Genomic DNA, 13,592 nt, shown 5'->3' on the forward strand with positions numbered 1-13,592 from the left:
TCATTTTCAGCTGGTACCAAATGGACATCTGAGTTTAAACAAGATCGTGAAAGTTCGAGATGCAAAATAAGAGTTTTTTTCCTTTGTTTTTCTACGTAATAATCGAAACTATTGTTTACCAGTTTCGCAAAAGCCTTTGTTCCAAACTGCAATTTGATAGATTTGTATGTTGGTGTAATTTCTTCGATATTTTGACTAAACATCGTCAGATTTTAATCACAGAGATAAAGATGAGGGGAAGTTGTTTTGATGGTTTTGAGAAGGGAAATTAACAACGAAAATTTTAAAACTCATTGTCAGAATCGACATAATCTAGGTGGGCGTTGTTTTAGGAAATTAGTGGATATTGTTTCCAACTATTGTATTTGAAACTTTAGCTTTATAGGGTTTCTCCAGTAAGTTGCATGATTCTGTTGCTATTATTCCTAATATTTTCACTTTTTCTTCTGAGAGCTTCTTCGGAGGAATAAATTGCTTGAGGTTAAGTCTTAGACTTACTTGTTCTCTACATCTGTTTTTCTTCTTTTGTATGACAATATGAACGAATTCTCCTTTTTTTTTTATTTCTAAAATTATCAAACAACATTTAATTTGTAGCACTATTGTAAAGAAATAATAATATATACTATTACAAACTCTCTTGGAACGTGTACTTACTTCTGTTTTGATTGCTGCTATTTCAATGTTGCCCACTACCAAAGTTTTTCGATAGGTGAAACTTATAAAACGAACTTGAATTTAAATACTCTGCGGATCAATTTACAGTTTTGCAATTTGGTTTTGAATTAGTTATATAATCCCACTATTCGTCAAGTCTACCATTTTACTAACTGATCTCTGTATCTTTACCATCTTCTGAATATATTAGTATATATGTAATAACGTTTGTCGCTAGTGTTGTAAATAGAAAAAAACGGTTCGTATTTTTTCAGAAATCTACGTTTTTTTTAGAAAAAAACATTGCCTCTCGTTTTTTTTCTAAATTTCGTTTTTTTTCAAATAGTCATTTGTAATGCATCTTACGTCTATTTAAGAATGAAATATTTTTACGTAGGTGTAATCACCGTAAAATGCAACATAAAGTAAACGCTAGATACTGATACGCTACAAATATTTTACAATTTATGTGAATACCATACCTATTAACAATTCGGGTTTCAGCAGTTTTCATCAATATCAACTAAGAAATAAAAGTAGAAATGAAATTTTGTTTTTTCGTGAAAGCAGGCCATTAATAAGAACGAAAATAATGTCACGAACAGTATAAAATTCCAATAACTTGTCTAAAGGTAAAAACTAATACTAATTTGCCTAATAGTATTTTTCTAAATGTCATATATAAATAATTTGTCGACTAGATATATATGATATGCAGAGCCGGCTCTACCATATATGCAGTGGCGTATTTACGATTTTGTTTCGGGAGGGGCTTTGCTAACTTTCGGAGGGGCTTTGCCTGAAAATGTGAAAATTCTGCAAGATATTTCATATACTTTACTATAGTAAGAACGATTTCGGGGGGGCTTAAGCCCGGAAGCCCTCCTAAATACGCCACTATATATATGCAACACGTGCATTTGCGTGGAACGGCAAGCTTGGATGGTCCGGCAAAATCTGTCATAAGTATATTATTTAAATTAAATATTTCTTGTTGGAAACAGACTTCATGATGATGGTAGTTACAATTACTAAGCTGACCTTCTATTTGAATACTACATTCATAAATTATGTTTAGGTTGCATTAGTTTAAGGCCACATGGACAATGCTAAAGCAAATGGTCGAATAAATCCGAGCACAAATTGCTTGATTGTTGTCAAATGCAAGAATTCAATTCTCGAATAGTAGTGAATATCTGCTCCATTTAGTAAGTTATCACAGTTTTGATATGAAAGTAGTCTTGTTTTTGTCAGAAGCAAGTTCCTTATCATTGAAGATAGAAATAAGTTTCTTTTTTTAAATGTTAGAAGATGTAGAAGAAAAATCAAGAAATAAAGATAAAAGAGCTAGTTGCACTGGAATTGCAAACTGAAACATTGAGATTGAAGCTCGATAGTGAATTCTATAAAAAGGATTACCATCTTTCCTATGCAGGTGTGTTTGCTTTATCTTTCACTATCATAATAGATTAACATTTAAAGAAAAAAATAGATACAACGGAATTGCATTTTTAGTAAGTATTTAAGCCTTTCTGAGTGCGACTGCACTTACCCTCACCTTTGTTGTTCATGCTGGAGTAGCATACTTAAAATAATGACTTCTAAGATTTATTCTTTCTGGAGAAAGAGGGAGGCGGCAAATTATGCCATTGCACGAGGCGACAAATTGACTAGGATCTGAATATAGGATGACTCAATTTGAAGTAATGCAGGGTGTTTCAAAATTAATATTAGGTTTTTGACACTTTGTAGTATCTATTACAATTAACTTACAATTCTAAATATTATATCAAATGAAAGAGCAACTCAAACAGTTTTGTACGCACGCATGTGCATACGTTGTTTCTTCTGTCTGCCGTTAGAAAGAGCAAGTAGCAAAGATGGAGACTAGAGAGCAGAAAGCTTTTTGTGTTTTAATAAAGACTGAACCTGTGCAGTGCAACCGTCTGTGTGAAGAATATTAAGGAGACGCTTGCAACTACGTCTTTATTGTTTACAGTTGCTACAGGTCTAAAACCTAAACTACGGTTTACGTGCCAATTTCGCAAGTGAAATATTGCTGCATAACAATGAAGATTTTCTGGATCGTGTCGTCTACAGTGATAAATCGACTTTTCACCTAAGAGCTAATGTGAACACTCATAATGTTTGCATCTGGCCGTCAGCAAATCCTCAGGAGATGGTACAATTGAAACGAAACTCCCCTAAATTGAATGTGTTTTGTGCCATATGGCGGAAAGTTTATGGGCCTTTCTCGCCTATCGACTAGATGTGTGCCGTGTGATGAATGAATCTCACATTGAACACTTGTAGCAAAGACTGTTTGAGGTGCTCTTTTACTTCATGCATTGCTTATAATTGTTCGTAAAATGTAATAAGTACTACGAAGACTTAAAACCCCAAAATTTATTTTGAAACACCCTACATTTCTCACCAACAGTGTTGGAACTAAGATGTAAAACGGAGAAAAAATTTTCCTTATAAAGTTATTGTTTACAACGATATTATTATTAGTCGAGACTATAACTACAACAACAACACGAGTTAATAGTCAAAAAAAATGTAATCAAGTGTATACTCGGTGGTCAAGGTGGCCAAAGTAGCACACACAGGTGTGTCACTTGTTTAATCCGCTCCAGTGTGGACACTAATTAAGATATCGGGATATTATTCTTGCAAAATGTGGTTGGACTATAGTTTATCATATTAATTTCTTTTTCTTCTGGTGTCGAATTTCACCCCAGTAAAAAATTCGAGAATTTTCTAATTTCGAATTTCCGTTACTTTTTTCCCCTGTAGCTTCCTTCGTTGTAGAAAGACATCCTTAAGACTTGCCAGGTAGATACCTCTGATGGATACCTAACTGTTGACATCAATTGGATGGGCCTGCGCGTAGTGTTGCCAATTAGGGAATTTAAAATTCTCCTATATTTGGGCAAAAAATTAGAAATTTTTGTTTATAAATTCGTAGCTATACGTCCGAGTGCAAGTCAACTTACGCCAATCGAACATTTGTCCTTACTTAACAAACGAAAGTACAGATCGTTACATGGGGTAATTAGGGAACACACGTAAAATTCGTATTTAGGTTCTAGCCCTTGATTTTTCTAGTTTTTCCTTGCCTTTCTCTTTACCGCAATATATTTTTGATAATTAGAAGCTTTGTTCCTTAAATATCGCCATAATACTTGTAGGATATATTAGCGGTGTACCAATGTTTAATTTAAGATAGTTTGCGTCTGTCTGGTTGCAGTGTTGCCAGCTACAGAATATTTTAATTCCATATTTTAGGGGGAAATTTTGGAAAAATTATATGTTTTGTCTCTATTATTTCCCTCTTGTTGGCTATATCGGAACAAACGTACCAGTATCTGGAGGTCTCGTGTTTGCTCTACACAACGCACTATAGAAAGTTTCAATAGGATAATTAGGGGAAGTATAGTTGAGGTTTACAGTGGACCTTGTTCTCTAATTGAAAAGATAACTGTGATTTTTTTTAAGGTAGAATGAGATATTTGTTATTGACATGCTTACTTTATTAGATATGTCACAAAACTTGTAGGATATATTAGAGGAATACCAAAGCTTATTTTAAGATAGTTTGTGTGTGTTTGATAGTAGTGTTGCTAGCTACAAAAAAAATTAATTCCAGATTTTAGGGGCAAATTTTGGGAAAAATTCCCTTTTTTATTTCTATTATTTCCTTCTTGTTGGCTACATTCAAACAAATGTACCAGTGTCTAACAGCCTCATCCTTAGCCTACACAGCGCACCATAAAAAGTTTCACTAGAATAATTAGGGGAAGTACAGTTGAGGTTTATAATAAACCATGTTCTGGAAATTGGAAGAAAATGGTGAATTTCTGAGGTAGAATGAGAGTTGTTTTTTTAATTTCATGTTTACTTTGTTATATATCGCCATGATACTTGTAGGATATATTCTTCGAGTACTACGGTTTATTTTCAGATAGCTTTCGTCTGTCTGATGGCAGCGTTTCCAGCCAAAACAATTAATTCCCGCTATTAGGTGAAAAATTCGGAAAATTTCCCTTTTCCCCTCTATTATTACCCTCTTACTGGCTACATTGAAACAAACTTACCACTACCTGAAAGCTTCCTCTTTGCTCTACAGAACACACCATAAAAAGTTTCAATAGGATAATTAGAGAAGCTGTACCCCGGCATATTTGATTTTTGCCTCTGAGGCGTAAAAAGTGTCAAAATTTCATGTGTATGACAGAATTTTTTTTCCCTCTTTGAATGGAAGCCAGCGACTTCAGGATTTCACTGTACCTTGTCAACACACCAAAGATTTGTTTAGGTGACTTGAACCCATATAGCAGCAGTGGTGCTAGATACAAAAAATTTTTGAAATTCGGTTAGGGAATTTTTTGTAAATTTTCACCCCTACATTTCCCTCAATAATTTCCCACCCGTTGGTAACACTGCAATGCAACTTACACCAAAAGATAGCCACATCCATTTTCTTAAAAACAAGGCCTTAACCATATCAATCGAATGAATAGTTTTTGAGCAATAAGTCAGTAACTGGAAATGTAGGGAAACGCCAAAAATGACCTGGGACCGAAAGGAATAATCACACAATTTTGCTCGTATAGGTTCAAAGAAACAAACGATTTGTAAGTTACGAGGGCTTCGACTCAAGTTCTGTTGATTATTTCAATAATCTGCAACATAAATCAATAAATAATAGTTGCCAGAAAAAAAAAACAGATTTTTGAAAAAAAAAACATGAAAAAGAACGATGTTTTTTATTGAAAAAAAAAACTTCACAGAAAAAAAACCGTTTTTTTACAACACTATTTGTCGCTATAACCTTTGTCAACACTTATTCTTGTTTAAATGCTAAATTCATTGTATAAACGTTCTAGGTGTTGTTACCTTGTGAAAATGTGTTGTACACGAAGTAACAACCCCATAGCAGAACATGCCGCGATCTGCGATGTAATCGCAGAAAATCTGCCGCGCCTGTGCAGAAAAATTGCCAGAGGAGAAAAAACTAGCCAACAGAAAAGTATAAAAACATGCCTGCTGTGTGTAAATGTCTTAAATGGACTGACTACTCGCATAAATATAGTTTGAACTTTTTTTTTTTTACGTCGTGTAAAACATATTTTTAAGAATCATGTGTTTCTTCTGCAGAAAATTTTTTGCAGAATTCCTGCAGAAAACTTTTGACTTACAAAAGCACATCGCAGAAAGACAAAGAAAGTTCTGGCAACGGGGTAACAACTACAACGGTTATCTTGTATCCAACACACTTTCACAAGATAACAATGAAGCTTTCTAAGAAGACTAGGTGCTAACGAATTCTCACTAATACTCAAGAATATAAAGTGTCACTGTAATGAATCTGTATGTAATTAGGTTGTGGATTACTGGAGAAGACATCAGAGTATATTGAAATGATTTAATAATAATTCGTTGAATCGGATCCTAAAGGTAGAAAAGTTCTTTTAATTTCTTCTGATGAAGAACATACAGTGTAATAGCTCTTGTAACCAGTTAGTGGTTTTCCCGAATATTTGGAGGTTAATACCATTTCACTGTTCTATCTATTGAAAATAAATTGTAACTTTCTAGTTATTTTTGGATAGCAGGGAACCAAATTTTTTAGTGACTCTGATTGGCAATAGTTGTATTTATGCGGTGTTGGTTTTTAATACCAAAGCATGCGTCATAGTACAGTTTTGTTTTTTGTTTTTTTTTTTTATTTTTCCTATTTGTATCCGTTCTTTTGGTCTAAATGATACGTATACAGTATATTCAATTTCTGATAAATTATTCTAACTAGAGAAAGGTTCGATAGGACTATGAAAGTAAATAAAATAAAAACCAATGAATATGTCCATTTACAGAAATTCAGCGTCTTTGGAATCCTTGCCGAAGAGGATTGAAGATATTTTAAACGCTACTGCACAAGAGAAGAGCACAACAGATGGCAGGGATGGTCGACTAGGTCCGCCCGGGGCAAAGTTCGATGTAGCCACTCACGTGGGCTCATTTGTCGTTGGTTCCGATCGCCTAAGTTTGAATTCACAAAGCAATTTCAGTTCTATTCGAGCGAATGTCTGTGTATGGAAAGGTACGTGAATGATTTTAACTTCAGTCCTTTAAAGAAATGAAGTAAATGTAAGACTGTCAAAATATTTTGTTTTATGTAATATGCTGATAGCAGTATAGAGCATCTTAAAGTGAAAAAAAAGTAAAAACAGTGCAATAGTTAAATGTTTCCGAAGGTTAGTAAAAACTAAAAGAAATGAAATGTTTAGTTTTAATTTATCTGTGATCAAATTGAACTATGAGATAGGGTCTATTGTTTGAAGTGGGACTCAAACCCTCTTTGATTATCTGAGGCAGGCACTCACGGGGGATCGAACCTATCACGCTCATTTAAAGCACTCGATTAACCACTTGGCCGCGAAGTACATTCTTTCTCGCCAGAAGTTAGGGTTCGAACACTAAATTGGACTAAATTAATCCATATTCATTGTAGAAAACACAATTATCACTTTACTAATTTCGTTGTTTAAGCTTATAACAGAGCCTGCATTAACTAACTCAATGTTGTATTTCAGTTATTGAGTTTTCTGTAATGGTGTTGCAAATGCTATACCTAGTCTTAATCGTTGTCCATTGATTCTGCTATTATTATTGTTGTTTATGTGATGTGGTAAATTTACAATATAGTTTTCTGTAACGTAATTTGTGTGCAAAACATTTAATGATAATTAAATACAAAAAGTATTCACAGAGTCTCCGGGGAACACCATGCACAGAACACTGCTCTGTTTTCCTCTCTGTAGAGTGATGAAAACTTTTTTTTTTCTATTTTTATTTCTTTTACGTAATATAATATTATTTTTCTCGTATCATGTGCTGTATAGACTTTAATTAGATATGTACGAATTTTTAGATTATTATTTCATTCATATTTTTTCTCCCATATATATACATATAAAAGTTTATGATTATGTTGTCAATATTTGACTGATTTTTTTTCTTCTCTCAGGAAAGTGGCAATATGAGTTGCAGCTGGGTTCTAAAGGTGTCATGCAAGTAGGTTGGGCGACAGCCAGTTGCAGATTTTCACAAGAAATTGGCGTAGGTAAGCCTTTTCATATGCATAATTTTCTTTCATGGATAGCAAGAATAGAGCAAACGTTCTTCTAGGGAGCCAGACCATCAAATTCATTTCTTGTATTACTATAATTAGTAATAGATGCTGTAGGGTAAATATGTAAAATTAGAAGCTTACCTTGTACCCAATCCAGTCTTCTTTCTTTAGAATATAATTATACCCAATATTTCGGTCTGCTTTGTGGCCATGAACACGACTTACATTATATGTCTAAGAAGCACGGTACTGTATACTAAGGTGATACAAATGGTAGTATAAAGAAAGGCGCGTGGCGAAATAAGGTAGTAGGAAAAAAAGAAAATATTTATTATATATATGTATGTTTATCTCAGTTGTATGGAGCTTCGTATTATGCATAAATTTTGTTTGATTTTGGATGTACAGCGATAGAGGCCTTTAGGAGGAAGAAATACTATTTTGTGGGACCTTGAATAAAGAGTTGAGAAAAAAGACTCATAAAATGCTTCGTGTGTAGTATTGTACTGTATGGGTCAGAAACATGAACATTACGCAAAAACTGATGAAAATCGGTTGCATGCTTTCGAAATGTTAGTGTGGAGAAGAATAGAGCGTATTAGATGGGTCGAGCGGAAAACGAATGAGAGGGTATTAGGAATAAAGGGGAGAAAAGAACAATCTTAGATATTATTTAAAAAAAAAAAAAAAAAGGAAGAGAAACTGGTTGGGACATTGGATGAGAAGGAACTGTATCATTAGGAACGTACTAGAGGGTATGGTGGCAGGGTAGAGAGGGGAGGGGAGCGATGGGGACTACAATTAATAAACGATATCAAAACAGAAAAATGGTATATGAAGACGAAGAGGTTAGCGGAAGACAGTGGAGCGTGGAAGCTTCTCGGTTGCAGCAAGTGACCTGCCAATAATGGCAGAATACCTATGATGATGATAAGATTTGGTAATATTTTGGTATAGAGGTCTTAAGAAGTGTTTTATGTGATTTGGAAGCAAGTTAATAGAGAATCCGCAAGAAATTTCTATGAATATACTTAAGCCTAATGGTCGCAGTAATTATGATGATAAACTTATACTAGTTGGTTTTACGAATGTGTGTTTGTATGCAGACATGGCCATGATACATGGTCATCGATGTTGCTATGAACGATATTTAACAGTATGTTAGCTGGAATTCTACTAAAGTTTAATTTTTTTAGTTTTTGGCTCCTTGATCTGTAAAATAAAATAGCTCCAATAATGCTGAATAATCATTCGTTTAGGTCTTATATGACTAGTTGTATTTACTTGTTACGTTGGTTTCAAAGTATAATAAGAATGCTATCAATTTGGTGAGTGGTTAATACGCGATTATGTTGTATATAATCGTGGAATCTAGTTGTATTTGTAACATTAAATTTCAGTCATGACCTGTCTTCGCGAGGCAATGGAGAATCTGTTAAATTAAGAAGCATCCATTGGCGGATCAAGAAAGGGAGAATTAAACATTAAAGTCGATGTGTTTACCAATCATCAGTGCTAGTTGGGATTGGCTGTAGTTCTACGTGAATTCTTAAGTGCCAGTAATTTTTCGTACCTCTCATTCTAGTTTTAGATCTACTGTATAACTTTAAAAATAAAAATCTAACCAAATCAAAAATAATGTATTGATAGCATGTGCTGTATCTAACGCTACGGCTTATGTATTATAGGAAATGAAAGGGCCTCGGACACTCTTTTTCACTTTTATAGATCTGCATTTATTAATTAGGTACAAATTTTCACTTTACTCGCCTTTTTTCCTATGAGGTAAGGATATAGAAGAACTTACAAGGGAAGTGAGTGAAGTGGTAGGCGGGGATCTTCATGTTTTATATATCGTTGGAAAGGTCACGCCGAGTACACCTCGCATGTAAAATATCTCGCTGGAATAGTACCTGTAGGGGGCGTGGTGACCATTTGAAGATCCGAACAAGGCTTGCTCCGAAACTCCAGAAAACGTGAACAACATAGGAACCTATGATGTTCCATAGCAGTGTTTTGCATTTTCTCTGCCATCTTGGATCCACCATTTTGAATTTTACACTTTTGGTATCCGATTCATACATAACGACGTCGAATATCTCTGTATGCCTAATTTCAGATCCATACCTTGTTTTTTTTGTAATTTGTGTCCACCATTTTGATTTGTAAACATTTGATATCAGATTCGTATTCAACTACCTTCTAACTTATATATACCACATCTCAAAACAACTACATTATAGCTTCCTATTTTGTCCACGTTTTCTGGTGTTTCGAAGCATGCCTATTTCGGATCTTCAAATGGTCACCACGTCCCCTACAGGCACTATTCAAGCGAGATATTTCACATGTGAGGTGTACTCGGTGTGACCTTTCCAACGATATATAACACATGCAGGTCCTCGCGTATTACTTCACTCACTTCCCTTGTGAGTGTAGGCTCAAGGTTAAGTCCGGTTCTATGAGAGATTTTAATAAGTGAGGACGGGAAGTAAAAGAAAAAGGTGGAGAGAATTTTATTACGTTTTGTAGGTATGTGGACGATTGTTCATGGATATAGAAAGAAAGGAATAGACAGTTGAGAAGTTTGTACAAGGAATTGAGGGGAATTAAGAGGGAAAAAAGTTAGAAATGAAAGTGAAAATAAAGTACAATAATTTTTTAAGGAGCTTGGTTTACCAAAATTCCTTTATACATAGGTATATTTACCTTGCCCGTCTGGGAGACAAAAATCTCGAAAACTACTTGATACATCGCCAGCAAATTTTGACAGATAAATGCCGAGGCTGTGTCTGAATTTCGGACATTTCTAGATTACTTTGTCACGATATGCTAGTGTAGCTTTAAAAATATTTAATGAGAAGAAAAGATTGTCTGTGCATAACAGTATAAAAATAAGTTTTTATTGCTTTAAGACGAATTTTTGGTTTCAAACGGCAGAGTTCCACTTAATACCAGCACAAGTTTTATATATATATATATATAAGATTTATGCCAAATATTTTATTTACTTCTTAAAAGTAAGCTTTCACAGGTTGTACATTTCTTGTGTTTAGAACATTTCCACCCGAAACTGCAAAAGGAGTACACTGATTTCGTTCACATTTCTTTTTTCTTTTTAAAGAAAAAAGAAATTCCTATTTCGTTCTACCAGAAAAGAACTACTTTCTTGCAAAAAAATTGATATAGTGTATATTTTCCATGATAACATCAGAAATGATCATTGGATTTTGATAGAACGTAGCACATGTTTCCTTCAGGGCTAAACGGTTTTCCCTGTTTCTTGGAGTATAAATGAGATAAGGATAGATAAGGGAGTAAGTTCAGTCCTTCCCGAACTTAAAGTGTGTTCTGTTCACTTTTGCTGTGTACAGTACTACTCGTCATTGACATGTTAATTGGGTCCGTAATTAGTCTTTTTTAAATAATAACTTGCTTTCTTGTTAACAGGTGATACTCCAACGTCGTATGCATATGATGGGAATCGAGTGAGGAAATGGAATTACACAACGTACAAGTACGGGGAGTCGTGGCTGAGTGGTGACATCATAGGCTGTACTATTGATCTAGATAAGGGACAGATTGAATTCTTCAGGTAATCCACCCTGCTTTGGTCATCTGTAAAATATCGTTAGTAACTATTGAAACTACTTAGAATACCATATTGGCTTTGAATGTAATATGACCTCAAATATACGAGGTGTGTTCAAAAACCTTATTTTTTCCCCACGTAAATCAATGAAGTGCAGGAGACTTTCTTCAGTGTAGGTGTAGAGGGGACACTCATGCGCAGTTGTGAATTTTTTTCCCGCTCCCAGAGTGAACGAGTGAAGATGTGTAGTGAGCGGTCAACGGATTTCAGTTTTTTTTTGGGGGGGGGCGGTAAAATGACAGAAACACTTGAGCAGCGATATTGCATCAAATTTTGATAAAAGCTTGGCAATACCCAATCGGAAACCATTCAATTTTTAATGATAATTTTGGCATGAGGAGAGTGTCCGTGAAATTTGATTCAGGCTTTCATCGCCAAATACATTCCTGTGTGTCGTTAGGCTCCCTACTCACCCGACATGGCTTCGTGTAACTTTTGGTTATTTCCCAAACTGAAAATGTTACTAAAAGGGACCCGATTTGAGTCAAAAGAAGAAAGACATCATTGGAGAATGTGATGGCATGGTTGCTCACCATTCCAAAAACTGCGTTCCAGAATTGTTTCCAAAAATGGCGGGAGCGCTGTTAAGAAGTGTGTGCATTACCAAGGAGACTACTTTGAAGGGAGTGTATTTTTGCCAACCAAGGGTTTCAATACTTTTTGAACACGCCTCGTAATTCGCTTCCCAAGTTTTCTTAAATGATTTTTAATGGAAAAATACGAGTACTCAGCATAAAGAAATTTACACTTTGAAGATGTTATACCGAGTGTATCAAAGGCCTGGAATTAGATGCTAATTTCGTTATGAGTAAAGATACAAAAAAAGACTGACAGAGAGGAAAGTTGTTGAAAATACATGTTTCAGTCTACAATAGTGGAATATTTCTAATTGCACCAGCCATTTAGATTCCGCACTGGTAAGGCGCCCTATGTTAACCTTTAAACGCCGAAGGAAGCAACTGCTGCGTTAAGGTTTTAAATCTTAATAGCTCAGTTCCCTAATTAAGCTACGGTGCTTGGGGTCCCTGGTTCGATACCAGCTCGCGCCAAGTGAACTTTGTGGTGGACAAACTCCGTGTGCGTGGGTTTTCTCGGGATTCTCCCGTTTCTTCGCACTTTCTTCATTCCACAATTTCATTCATTTCTCATCATCACCGTCTCCTTTAGCCTAGCTGGCATAAGCGTGGGACGTAAAACTCAAAGATATTTCCTAATTAAGCTAGGAAGATAATTTGGGTATCAATGTGTTCCTGAAAGATGAAGCTTGCCACCGATATGCACTTTTATGTAAGTGGAAGGTACCACGGTGGAGGGGGAGTAGGTAAAGTTCGTGTTTTTGTTTTTCTGCATTTGGGTGGCCATTCCTCCCTCCTTCAGGGGCGCGGTGGCTCAGTGGTAGAGCGTTCACCTCCGGTGCTTAGGGTCCCTGGTTCGATCCCAGCTCGCGCCGTGTGGACTTTGTGGTGGACAAACACCGTGCTCTTGGGTTTTCTCGGGGTTCTCCCGTTTCCTCCCACTTTCTTCATTCCACCATTTCATTCATTTCTCATCATCACAGTCTTCTTTAGCCTAACCGGCATAACCGTGGCACGTAAAACTTAGATTTCATTTCATTTCCCCTCCTCCTTGGGGTACAGTCATAAAAATTGGTATGTGAAACAATGAAGTGGTCCAATACACGCTAATACCCTGCAAAAGTACTTGTTGCTTATATGGGGGAGTAGGGGAGGGGTAAAGTTGGCCAATTCTTTGTCTTAGTTTTTTTTGACGTAAATTACATTTATATTCAGGGCGGTTCCGTATAAAACAGGATATCTTTTCACTGAATTGGTCTGTACAAATGTCACCTCGTTGGAATCTGTGTTCCATAAGCTTTCCAACGATGTATCAATCATGCCTCTGCGACAATTAGGGAGATCACTAGAGCCGACAACATGAAATTCTGCAACAGCCCTTCGAAGATTATATACAGGGCGTTTTTATAGGAATTTTGTTCTGAATTTTTATCTCGCATTGTATTTCAGCAATGGTGACCATTTTTTAAATATCATTGTCACAAGTGTATTGCCTACACATTAGCTTAATTTTTTCAGCGTAGAGGACTGTAAGGGTTGCCAGGGCTTCCCATATTTTTTCAGGATTTTT

General features: G+C 35.5%; 1 protein-coding gene across 1 annotated transcript in view; it reads left to right on the plus strand.

The window, feature by feature from the left end:
* LOC145673003 (E3 ubiquitin-protein ligase RNF123-like) overlaps nt 1-13,592 on the plus strand; it is an 88,989-nt gene that overhangs the window by 12,966 nt on the left and 62,431 nt on the right. The window contains exons 4-6 of the mRNA XM_081742302.1: nt 6,537-6,763; nt 7,691-7,786; nt 11,246-11,390. Of these exons, the coding sequence (XP_081598428.1) occupies nt 6,537-6,763; nt 7,691-7,786; nt 11,246-11,390 (468 nt within the window). The remainder of the gene's footprint in view (nt 1-6,536; nt 6,764-7,690; nt 7,787-11,245; nt 11,391-13,592) is intronic.

The sequence above is a fragment of the Thermobia domestica genome, chromosome 16 (assembly GCF_964235325.1).
Source record: "Thermobia domestica chromosome 16, izTheDome1.hap1.1, whole genome shotgun sequence".
In the NCBI taxonomy this organism is placed as follows: Eukaryota; Metazoa; Arthropoda; class Insecta; order Zygentoma; family Lepismatidae; genus Thermobia; species Thermobia domestica.